Below are 13,281 nucleotides of genomic sequence, written 5' to 3'. Positions count from 1 at the left end.
TAATCTCGAATAGTTGTACTGCTTATGGTGTTGATAAGAACGTTCGGTGAATATAAATTACAGTAAGACCTCACTATAACGGACTAATTGAGGCCCAAACCATTCCGAAAAATGCGAAATTCCGATAAAAGCGACATCCGGACTTCCCCCTGCTAATCAGGACTTTTTCTGATATATCAGACATTAGTCCAGATCGCATGAATGGTTTTTAAACTATTTTGACTACTACTGCAGTACTTTACTGTGTTATAACTTCACTACATTAATCAATTGGTATATTATATATAATAATACAGTACTGTACACTGATATATACATGTTTTATTTACATTATTGTGGTGAACATAACTGAAGTGGCCAGGCAGTCCGAACTGCTTCTGGCTTTATCGGACTTTTTCCGATATATAGGAATTTAGTCCGGTAGAAAAAGAATCATAAAGGCTAAGGAAGACGCAGGCATCCACTCACTTGATGTAGTGCTGCCTACTTCTTCCTTAGCCTTTATCATTCTTTTTCTGTGCCTGCCCTCCTCTCTTCCTATTTCTCCCATCTTTTCTGTCACTACTTATTGCTTTTCTTTCCGTTACAGGTGGCTTTACATTGAGTGACAAGCCAAATGGTTTCCTGTAAGCCAAGGAACCATTTACAACGCTGGGTGGTAACCATATAACCAAACCATACGTGCTCCCTACATGTCAACAAGTGGGTTGGTGGAGGGTTAGTGCCCCTCCCCGTAAAACAAGTAACTCAAAGTCAAATGGCCACCCCTTATGGGATTATGGCGTCTGGCAGTAGACAGTAGAATAGATACGTGCTCCCTACGTGTCTCATAATTCAAATGCTGTACATGTATCAATTGGCATTAGCTGGAACACAATGGTAACATTGTTCCAATCATGAGAAGATTAACCTACAATGGCCGATGATCATCTATCAATGTGTTCAGGTCTCGGTACATAGAGTCCTAATATCATCAATCGTACACAAGCTACCAAAAACTGGCATGAGGTATCCCCACCTCTTTGACGACATATGGAGCCCAGGCAGTATAAAGTCCAATATCTGGTGGAATCTGGCCTAACTGGTCCCTCTGGACATGGTGGGGGAGGGTCCACCCCACTGCCATCTATCCACCTCCCTCTGCCCCACTGGGCCCTTCCCTGAGTGTTGCCTCCCACCCAAACCACCCCCCACACCCCCTCTAGACAATAGTGAGTGTGTGTACCATGAATATTCCCTCCCTCCAGAGTCCCCCTACACTGCCTCCACCTCCTTATTCCCTTTTTGTTTTCAGTGATGTGGGGTTTTCCAAGCCACGCTCCTCATTATAAACACTTTTTTTACTTCCATGCTCATTTGTTCAACTTATTTTATGCACAGGAATGTACATTATATTATTTATAGTGACCTCTGTAATTTTATTTGGCAAATATAATGTACTTTCCAATATTTTCTTGTTTTCATTCTTATGCAAGGGGTGACTTTTTTTAATCTTTGATGGTTAATAGATATACATTTTCAGGTGTGTAAATTCATGTTCATGAAATTTGTAAGACCAAAATTTACCTTGGTGAAAACTGAAAAATTGGACCCGAAGTGTAGTTGGGGGAATAGTCGGGGTCAGAGATTTGGGGGTTTAACCTGAAACTAATATTTAAACCATTTAACAAGCCACTCACACTCTTTACAGCACCAACAGCAGTGTGGTGAATGATTAGATGGTCAAGGGAGGGCAGGTTCTCCAGTCCAAGGTATGGGCCTGCACATCTTACTATTGTTCGTGTCAGTCCACTGCTGTCACGATGTATTCCAACAAAAATTGTGCCCTGTAAAATAAAAATAATTATTTTTAATATTAAGCTTTAATCCCAAAGAAATAGCTCATTTATCATTTGTGCAAACCTGCTGCTGCTGCTCAGTTCCAGTTAAGCCTGGCCCAGCAGACCACTATACCACATACAAGCAACTGCCCCTATGGGCAGTTACTGTCAGTCAATCGCATCTCTCCTTTCAATGCAGGGAAGGGTTGACTCAATCCTAGAAGATATCTTTGCTCATACCAATATCATTCCAACACAATTTCTCATGTTTGTGGGTAACCATCGCTGACTGAACAGACCAACATCCACAGGCAAGAAACCATCCTTACGGGGCTGCCCTGTGCAGTGAAATGACTCTCCTGTGCAACAGGAAGCATCTCCAAACGGCAAGGTGCAGAGAACAATGAGGAGGTTTGGCTCCCGGATGAATGCCACATTTGCATCTCTCCACCCAGTTAACTGGGGCACCATGGTAGGCTCCACATCTCATTATTTGGTTATATGTTTACCACCCAGCACTATAAATGGTTTCCTGGGTTACCCAAAACCATTAGGTGGCACGTACCGTGGTGACAACCATCATCCACTCACTCAATGTAATGCTGCCTACTTCTTCCTTCTCCTTTTTCATTCTCTGCATCTACTTCCTTCTCCTTTTTCATTCTGTCTCTGTGTCTGCCCTCTCCTTTTCCTACTTCTCTCATTCCTTCCTGTCACTTTTTATTGCCTGTCTTTCCACTTCAGGAGGCTCAACACTGAGTGTCAAACCTAATGGTGTCATGTAACTCAGGAAGCCATTTACGATGTTGGGTGGTAACTATATACCCAAATTACAGGGTGAAGTGGAGCCTGGTATGGCACCCTTGCTAACTAGGTGGAGAGACACAAACATGGCATCCAGCCAGGAACCAAACCTCCGCACTTTTCCCTGTGACTCGCTGTGGTGAGGTGCTGTCAGCTGCAAAAGGAACTCTGGTTCAGTGCACGGGATGCCCCTGCAGGAGTGATGGCTTGCATGCGGTTGATGGGTCAGCTTGGCCAGACAGACTAGGGTTAAAAACAACAAGAAACCATTAGGTTTGTCACTCAATGTAAAACCACCTAAAGAGTGTAATAAGAGTGATGGGAAAGATGGTAGAAAAAGGAAGTGAGGAAGGCAGACATGGAGAAAGAATGATACAGGTGATGGAAAAAGTAGCGAGCACTACATAAGGGAGTGTATAATGGTTGTCATCACTTTCCACCTGTCTATGTGATGTATGTAGAACTAAAGAAAGGCTTTCCAATTAATCAACTTACAGCAGTTTTTTAAGTCTCATATTTTTTTGCACCCTAAATAACCTCACCAAATGTATTCTGCCTAGACTTAAACTGAACTTCTTATGGAAAAATTAATTTGAGTCCAGTGGACTTCCAAGCCTGTCTGATCTTTGCCTTATTTCTCTAAAAGCTTTCCAGTCAAACGAAACTTGAGTCTGAAGTCTTGTGTTTTAACGTACCCTAAAGTACCTCGCCCCATTTAATGTCAAAACTTAAAATATGCTTCTTACAGAAAAATTACACTGAGTACTGAGGACTTCAAAGTCCATCTAATTTTTACATTACTTCTCCCACTTTTGGATAATTTCCCCTGTATTAAGGAAATCAAACAGTTAAAAAAAAAAAAAAAGTAAGATAACAGTTAGCAAGAATACAGTGATCCCTTGGTTATCACACATAGCTGGTAACGCACCTTGTGCATGACAATGTAATCGAACAATAAAGAAAGCGGGATTCATTCTAGTATTGTAACTGGTACTGGGCAACCCACTTGCAAACTCAAATTTTCCCATTTACAACAATTTGAACCCACTAAATACATACATACTGTTAAGTATCAGAAACAGACACAGGCATGGTTGGGTTAAGAGAAAATGATGTAAAGGGTCCAATAAGGAAGAAACACATACCATATAGAAATCTGTGATGGGCTTAAGGGAGGGGGTTCTCAAGCTTGGGGGTGGAGAGCTAGTGGTCTCCACCACCTGGGTTAACTCCTCATGTAGGGCTTCATCCCTGAATCCCTGAAAACCATCAGAAACCACAGATGCTCCACCACTGTTGGCAGAAACCAGCTCAAGTGCTCGATAATGGTGTTTTATGGGCAAAAAATGCATGATAACGGCAGAAGTGCAGGTTTTCATCTAGCTGTGACAACAAAAACCGCTATAACCATGGGATCACACTACTATGAGGTAAATAACATAGCGCTAATGTGAGACAGAAATGATATGCCTGAGTGACTGAAGGGTTGACTCCAAGGCCTAAGGTGGGTTAGTTGGACAAAGGGTCCTCTAAGGCTTCATCCCGACCAAAATTTTTGAAGTCAATGTCATCTATCAGGGATTCAACATCAGCTGTGCAATACCTATATGCCATCTAAATTCACGGATGTTTGCACTCTTGTTTTTCCATGACTTCCAAATTATCGTTTTCTAAATGCCATTTCCTGCTTATTTGATCTTACTTCTGTCTTAGTGTCCTTACTCGTCTTGTATTCACAGAAGCTCCAGTTAATTTTTAAATTTCATATACTTTCATGCCTTAATGTATTCCACAATCTTGCCTTTCCCTGCCAAACTATTCTTCATAAGCTTCTTCCCAATTTTGTGCTCTAGTTTTTGTTTTTTCTTCTCTGTTGAAAGTTTCAGTCACTCAGGTGGGTCTCCGCTACCCTGCCGCTCTGCTAACCACTTGCAGGGTTCACACTGGTCATATTATGGTCAAGAAAAATATCTGACCACCTTAAAAAAAAACACACTATCTACTGAACTATGTGCTCCCACAGTGCAGCCCACTAAGATTAGACATCGCTGCGAGCATCTCAAAATGGATGCCTACAAGTGAAGATTGTCTGGCATGACAAATATTCACCACTCAAACCCACAAAGTTTAAACTAAAACGTGCTAACACTGATAAAATGGTGATTATATATGTGTGCAACATATAATTTGACAAAATTTTATTAAGTGAAACTTAAACTGCCGTATCTGACTGATGCACTGCTCCTTTCCAGGAGCTCCAGAGAGAAGATGACCTGTTTCATCTTTACAAAACACTTTTGGATATAAGAAAAAATGACAAAGGATGCCCCAGACTCAGGTAGTCTTCATTAAAAGTAAGAAGTTGTGTTCCAATATATTAAACTATTTTTACTGTAACTTGGTTTGAAACTGACATATCTCATTCTGAATACTGATCTGTAACAATACAGTACAGTGGACCCTTGTTATCCGCGGATGCCAAATCCGCGGATCAAACTTGATGAAATGGTTCAGTGGTGCGGTAATACATAAAATCATCCGTACAATAGTTCGAGTTTAAACAGCAAGCATCCAGCTGCTAGCGAGCGAGTCACGGGTAAACGAGCTTGTCTACCCCCCACCCACACCTGCTCGCAACTAGATCACAAGGGTGGTGGGGTTGAGTTTGGTGGGGTTGAGTTTGGTGAGGTGACTAATAACCTAACCTAACTTAACTACCTACTGATTTAACCTAACCTAACCTAACCTGGGCTACAGCTGGGAAACTGGGAGACAAAATCCACGATAGAGTACACTGAGTAAGTTTCATCCATTATGCTGGAAACAATCGTAGGTACGGCTTGAGGAACGTGGTGATAACAAGGGAGAAAATCTTTCAGCAGAAGGGAATTTACCACCCTCAAAATACTGTAGTAAAAAATAAAGAAGACTTACTAGAGGAATATGAATTGAACTGGTGAAGTCTTTAGGCTCTATGCTTGGACAAGAATTTATGGGTTCCACAATTTTAGGGGATGAAATGGAACAAAAATGTTTGCTAATCAGAAAAATACTCTTAGTTAGCATTTAGTTCCACATTCTTCGTTCGATATCACTCTTCCCAACACATTTCGGACCGACTGAGCAGTTACAGTATTTCTGCTCCTTAAAGTTAAATGTACAACTACTGCTCATTCTTTTGTTCTTATGTGTATGTGTGAGAGACAACGTATTGATACAATAAAGTATTTCATAGTGATAGGTGGCGGCAAACATCATCTACTCACTTGATGTAGTGCTGCCTACTTCTTCCTTAATCTTTATCATTCTTTTTCTGTGCCTGCCCTCCTCTCTTCCTATTTCTCCCATCTTTCCTGTCACTTCTTATTGCTTTTACTACCTTTACAGGTGGCTTTACATTGAGTGACAAGCCAAATGGTTTCCTGTAAGTCAAGAAGTCATTTACAACGCTGGGTGGTAACCACATAACCAAACCATACGTGCTCCCTACGTGTCAACAAGTGGGTTGCTGGAGGGTTAGTGCCCCTCCCCGTAAAACAAATAACTCAAAGTCAAATGACCACCCCTTGTGGGATTGCGGCATCTGGTGGTAGATAGACAGATAGATAGTATTCCATTAACCCTTTCATAGCTGCCAGCCTTGAACAACACTTTACTGTATCAGTGTCAGTGACGTTAAGTTAGGGCAAGCTATAAAAAACTGCAAACAATTATGGGAAGGGAACGATGGTCACTGGTATGTTTACACGACCCTATTCTACATCCCAAGCAGTCGGGCGTTCACTTCATTCCAAATGTTTTCGCCGATGTTTACATGCATATGCTACATGCACCCTTTGTTTGAGCTACTTTCTTCCATTATGTTGGAAACAATCATAGGTATGGCTTAAGGAACGTGATGATGATAAGGGAGAAAATCTTTCAGCAAGAGAAGATAATTTACCACCCTTAAAATAGAAAAATACAGAAGACAAATTAGAGGAATATGAACTGAACTGGTAAAGTCTTTAGGCTGTATGCTTACAAGAAAAATTATGGGTTTCACAATTTTAGGAAACGAAATGGAACAAAACTGTTTGCTAATCAGAAAAAAATTACTCTTTCAACCCACATGTTCTCGTAGGTTAGCATTCAGTTCCACATTCGTCGTTCGGCATCGCTTCCCAACATATTTCGGACCGACTGAGCACAGTTATTTCTGCTCCTTAAAGTTTGTGTACATTTACTGCTCATTCTTTTGTTCAATCTTATGTGTATGTGTGAAAGAGGGAGGCCTCATACAATCAATAATGTATTCCATTATCCCTTTCATACCTACCGCCCTTGAACAACACTTTACTGTATCAGTGTCAGTGACGTTGAGATAGGGTGAACTATAAAAAACTGCGAGCAATTATGGTAAGGGAACAAAGGTCACTGGTATGTTTTACACGACCCTACTCTACCATCCCAAGCAGTCAGGTGTTCACAGTTCACTTCATCCCAGATGTTTTCGCTGATGTTTACATGTTAATGTAACAGGCATCCTGGTTTTATCAACTCTTTCACAAATCACAGCAAATCACAGGATGGGTTTAGGGAAAAAAAAAAAAAAAAAAAAAGCCAGGTGTGCCAGACGCGTCTTTTTACATAAGAAAAAGAAATTAATTTTAGAACTCTAAAAAAATGGTCCCGAGGCTGACCACTGGAGCACGCGAATTTTTGAACTCATGGCCATTGAGGGGCTAAACATATTGCTTTACATTAAGCAGTATAATCAGCTTACCAAATCAGTTTTTCCTGGGAGTCAATTATATTTTTCTGATTATTTCTGGGTTGGTAAATAACGTTTCTTATTAACTCTGTTTCCCTGTTGTTTTCAGCTGTTCTGGTGTGACAACTCTTGTTTGTTTTGTTAATGTAATGGCGGAAAGGACTGTTCTAAGTGTTTAAACCTGGCCTAACCTAGCTTAACTGCACCTAATAATTTAACCTAACCTAATCTCCAGTTGGGTAATTGGGAAACGAAATCCACCCTTGAGCATGTTCAGTTTCTTCACTGCGCTGGAAATATCGTAGGTACGGTTTAAGGAAAGTGACGATAATAACAGGGAGGAAAAAACACCGGTTGGTTCACTACTTACGTCGTCGTTGCCCTTCTCGTGCTTACAACTCTACTGTACTTTCATTGTGTAAGTGAAAAATGTCTCCTAAGAAACAAGTAAAGGAAAAGCAATCCTTCTAAGCCAACGAGAGAGCGTAAGATGTTATCACTGGGAGAGATGATAGAGATTTTAGATATGCTGAAAAGTGGAATGTCGTTGGCTGAAGTCGGGCGCTTACGTGGAAATAATATGCCATTTTGTGATGATGACTTCAGAGTCTGTGGAATTTCCCTTTCACAGGGGTCTCTGGAACCTAACCCCTGCGGCTAACAGGGGTCCATTGTACATTATTTACACTAGAATATGATACTAGTCATCAAGAAGTGGTATGGAAAGCATGGGAAGCTGTTGCATTATCTCACTCTGCCACAGAGCAACCTGAAGCTAGCCATAAAAGGACAAAAATATGAGCCAAGTTAATGTGAAAGAATTACCACAATTTGGTTTTACAGATAACAATGGATCTTTAATGGACAATTTTTTGTAACTAATTCTGTACATAAAAGCAAAAAAGAATGCAAAAATCCAACTTGTAACAAGAACCTACAGCGAAATCTCCTCCATTCTAGTACCATAAAAGTATGATGATATTTGCAAAACAAGTGCTGGGTGGAGGGGCTGTCCCTTCCAAACGTAACCACTATGAAGAGGTAATAAACTGACCTGATTATCTCTACCATCACAGACAACCCACAATGGAAGAAAATCAGTCAAAGTTGCCACCATCTTCTTCAAGGCCAGGTTGAATTTTGAGGCTATTAATCTGAAAACATAGTGTTAGCAAAAGACATGCTATACTGTACTTTTAAGCACTGTACTAATAGAATATATTTTTCATTTAAATCAAGATAACAGCAAGCATTATATATTAACTTAGGAAGGATTCTAGAAGTGAAGGATTCAAGAAATGAAGTGGTAAATTAATGCTAACCTCTCAAGCATGGAAAGTCTTTCATATGATAAATACTGTAGTGTATAATCAAGAATAAAATTTAAAAGTTACAGCAGGGGTGATGGGGCTATTAAGAAAAGTGTGTGGAGTGCAGAAAGTGGATAGGATAAGAAATAATGTGATTCATGAAAGATGTGCTTAGATATGATCACATGGAGAGATCAGATATAAATAGTGTGGTAAAATGGGTACATGCGAGTGGTGGGAAGAGGCATGGTGGGCCAAGAAAATAATGTTACTGATGTTGCACTACTCCAGCCTGCCCGGGTCAGACACACAGGTAGGCGACTGTCCTTATGGGATCATTACACAGGTTGTCTATAACACTGTTGATGATCATATAGTACCACTAAGTGAAGCAGGCTGGTCATCTACCTTGAAATGTACTGAACTACTGTAGCTTACCCTACAACTTCAAGAAGGTAAAATGATACTGGCTGTTAACTTACCCAGAATCAGTGCTGGCAACAGGAGAGCACATCAACACTGCTTCCTTTTTCTTCTTACTGGCGGGGAGAGACACTGTGAAGGGTGAGAAGTCTTCATCACCAATATCCTGCATGAAGGGGCACTTTAGAGGAGAGCCAGTCACATCCAGCTCTGAAAATAAAGTACAGTACTATCAGATCTCATTATAAGTCACCATTCCTGATGATCTTTTCCTGTTATTAACATTCCATGGCTGCGAAACTCAGTCTCAGCTGGATGAACTTGTCTGGTATTAACAGAATAGGATACCTGAGTTGCCTTGGCCATGAGAAGGTTAATGATAACAGTACTGTATTAACATTCTCAGCCTCTTAAAGTTCACTCTCAGCAGAATAAAATCACCTAGGAAGAGCAAGAATAAAATACGACAGCTGTTATGACCATGGGAGGGTTTAGGTCACAGTAAATCCATCCATCCATCCACCATCCAATCCTACGTTGCCCCATGAGGAGCGCAGGAGCCCAGGGCTAGGCAAATTGGTCCTGACATTTAAGGTGAGAGTGACCAGCCTCACTCATCCCTGAGTGCCATAACGTGAGCAATAAACCCCAACCAACCCTTGGATATAAACCTTCACCGGCTCAATCTGATTGAAGCACCATAATTACCCACTAAACCACCAGGCACTAAAAATTTGGTTATATGGTTACCATCCAGCAGAGTGAATGGTATCCTGGTGCATAGGAAACCATTTGGCTCGTCACTCAGTGTCGAGTCACCCACAGGCAGAACGAAGAGGAAAGAATGAAGGAATGACAAACAGAAGAAGGAGTGTAAAGTCACCCGTAGATAGAAGGACAAGGAAAGAATGAAGGAAAGAAAGACAGAAGAGGGTGGAAGGAAAGACAGTTGGAGGAAAGGAAAGGGCAGACACCTGAGAGCTGCACTACATCAAATGAGTGGATGGTGAGTGCCCCCACCAACCATTTACCACAGCAAATCAGAAAAAATATATATATATATACTGATCATTCTTCCCACCTAGATACAAGCATTCCTTACTGTACAATTCCCCGCCTTAGCAATGTGAAAAAATTTATGCCCTTCACCGCTATCGATGGCCAGTCTCTGGCTATATCTGATGGGTTGTATTTTTTTCAACCTATTTTGATAATATTTTAGACTTATTCTGTCTTTCTATCCTTCATTCTTTTCTCTTCCTTCTGCCTATGGGTGACTTTACACTCCCTCTTCTGTCTTTCTTTCCTTCATTCTTTCCTCTTCCTTCTGTCTATGGATGACTCTATACTGAGTGACAAGCCAAATGGTTTCCTGTACACCAGGAAACCATTTACTATATTGGGTGGTAACCATGTAACCAAATTACGGCACATGGTGGTTTTGCGGGTAATTAACCCCTTAACCACGGGGCGTCACTTTCGTGACGCTTGGGAGCAAGGGATCATACCGTGGGGCGTCACTTTTGTTATTCTGTGTTATTTTGAATTCACCTGGGCTTTCAAGTGGTGGCTTGTATCATCTATCAGTACTGCCAATGTCCAACACTAGTCAGCACTCCTAATCTCATCTGTACTCCCATCCATTGTTGACAATTTAGCCATTTCTCCCCGTTCTTGACTCCCCTCCCTACCCCCCTTCATTACCCTATCCTCTCGCCTGCCCGGCCGTGCTACGCTAAGTAAATCTTCCTTGGAATTTTTCACTCATTTCATCCATTGAAATAAGCCCTATGCCCTATTCTTATACCAAATAATATATACAAGAAAGAAATACGGTAAGTGAGAGTGCCATACACCTGGAATTGGCTAATTATCACCTGACAACACCTCACGTCCACTCGTTCGCTAATTTTTGCTGTTTATTTCCCCTTGAAATAAGCCATATAATCTATTTTCGTAATAAATATACATATAAGGAGGGAAGGGAGAAGCCTAAGTGATATTTACATTCACCTGGAACTACCTAATTTATAATGTATTGTCTAGATTTCCTGCCAATCATTTCACTGCTATATATTAGCTGCTGTCAAGAGGCTAACGTTGGCAGTAATGCATTTCCCTAGGTAGGCCACCACCCCGGCCCAACCTTATCAGTTCACTCTCATCTTCCAATGTGAAGGTACGTCTGTTTGCTCTTGCTAACTTCAGGCACTTTTCACCCCCATGCAAAGGGCCCTGTGACCTTTACCCCCTACTAAACTTCGTGTGGAAAGAGGTAAAGGGCTGACAATTGATAAAAGAGCGACTACGATCTTTCTATTGAGTAAAACAATGCAAGTGGAATTGTAAATAATGTGTAAATAATGTGTAAACAGCAAGTGAAAGTAATGAGTGTAAATATACGTGAACAATGGAAAATAGTCTTATAAGTTACTTCAAGTGACAGTGCATAACACAGTGTAAATAAAATAGAAATGTAAATAACGTAAATAAAATAGAGAACGTAAATAGAAATGTAAATGAGTAGTATTATAAGAATACGAGTATATACCCTAGGAGTAATGAAAGTGAAAGTTTCACTCTAGCATGTCTGAATACTATGATTTATGAGAGTGAAGGTAAAAGCGACATTCACTCTCAATGCTAGTATACAGGACGAGAAAGTGAATGATACGTATTTTACTGAAAGAAATTGAATCCCTACAGTGACAATAAACTAATACTACTGAAGGAAACTTATGGATAAAGACTGTAGATATATATAAGTGTTATATAGTAATAGAAATATAAAGTGTGAGGGGGTTTTATGAATAATAATTGACAGAATACCAACAGCGAACTAGTGCAAGTGGGAAGGTCATACGCGCTCGTAATTTTCATTGCTTTCACAGTGGTTTTTATTTGGAGTATGGATCCCAAACTACTTGATAATCATACAGTAGTGTTTATAGTGTTAATATCTGGCTGTGGTAATCATATTACGGGTTGTCGGGAAGTGTAAAGTGGAGACTTCGTTACCCAACTTCAGAGGTCTCCACAAGTCCTACAGTAATCGACGAAGGCTCAACAAACATCCCAGGAGAAAGCTGAAGGTATGTTCCATATGCATATGTAATTTTAATATTCTAGGACTAATAAATGATTTTTGGCAAATATTTTTTGAGAGTCTGTCGGAGCCCGAATAACCCCGCAGAAGACGCAAAACATTGGGAAACATGCCTGCGGTGTAAGGGTTAAGGGGCTCCAGTTGGATTAAGCCTATGTAGGTTTTATCCAAGGGATGGTTGAGGTTTATTGCTCACATAATGCCACTCAAGGATGAGTGAGACTGGTCACTCTCATTTTAAATGTCAGGACCAACTTGCCTAGCCCCGGGCTCCTACGCTTTCATGAGGCAACGTTGGATTATATGATGGATGGATGGATATAAACTGTTTTTAGACTTAAAATGTTTTAGTCATTGGTGGGGTGAACAAGATCATTCTGGAGTACAGTTTACTATGACTGATTTTTTTCCAATACTTATATTTTATAATTTTCAGATTTTATTATTAAGTTTAGGATGGTTATACACTATTTTTAGGCTTAGTTTACCTTGTTTTAAAGCTATTTGGGGTTAAACTTGTTTTTGGACTCATTTGGGTGGGCTTTGGAATTGGTTGAAGGTGGGATCCCGTGGCTCCCACACGCATCCCTATGCTTTCTATGTTATACTGTAATGTCCCCGTTTAACGATGCCCCGCCTCAACGATAGCTTTTCCTAAACGCATCTCATTGTTATAACAGGGACGGCCTACAATGTACGTGGAGCCATCCAAAAGTTCCTGAAATTAGAAAGAAGGGCGGTAACCACTTCTTGTATGGTGTGTAGATGCTAGGTGGCAGTACATACACGCACCCTTTGTTTGTGGGTGTGTCAAGTGGCATTGTACGGGGTGGATGAATTCACTGCACGTGTGTGTTTTTATCATTATGTTTGGATTAATTTGTGAATTTTACGATCTCAAAAATGAAGCCTGTGAAAGAACATGTGCACATAAAGTTTTGTGTGAAACTCGGGAAGAACCCGGCAGAAACTAATTAAATGTTAAAACAAGCATTTGGTGACAATGCTTTGGGGGTTACACAATCGTACAACTGGTTTAAGTGTTTTAAAAATGGATGAACATCA

The 13,281-nt window shown here is 40.5% G+C and overlaps 1 protein-coding gene across 1 annotated transcript in view; it reads right to left on the bottom strand.

Moving 5' to 3' along the window:
* The window catches only part of Zwilch (zwilch kinetochore protein), a 200,053-nt gene that overhangs the window by 165,971 nt on the left and 20,801 nt on the right, over window positions 1-13,281 (bottom strand). The window contains exons 3-5 of the mRNA XM_080286254.1: window positions 9,170-9,320; window positions 8,432-8,531; window positions 1,680-1,826 (exon numbers count right to left, since the gene is read on the bottom strand). Coding sequence (XP_080142380.1) covers window positions 1,680-1,826; window positions 8,432-8,531; window positions 9,170-9,320 — 398 coding nt within the window. The remainder of the gene's footprint in view (window positions 1-1,679; window positions 1,827-8,431; window positions 8,532-9,169; window positions 9,321-13,281) is intronic.

Source organism: Coenobita brevimanus, chromosome 110, assembly GCF_032717465.1.
Source record: "Coenobita brevimanus isolate Jiangsu-jjx chromosome 110, ASM3271746v2, whole genome shotgun sequence".
Lineage (NCBI taxonomy): Eukaryota > Metazoa > Arthropoda > Malacostraca > Decapoda > Coenobitidae > Coenobita > Coenobita brevimanus.
This window is presented reverse-complemented; position numbering and strand designations above follow the sequence as displayed.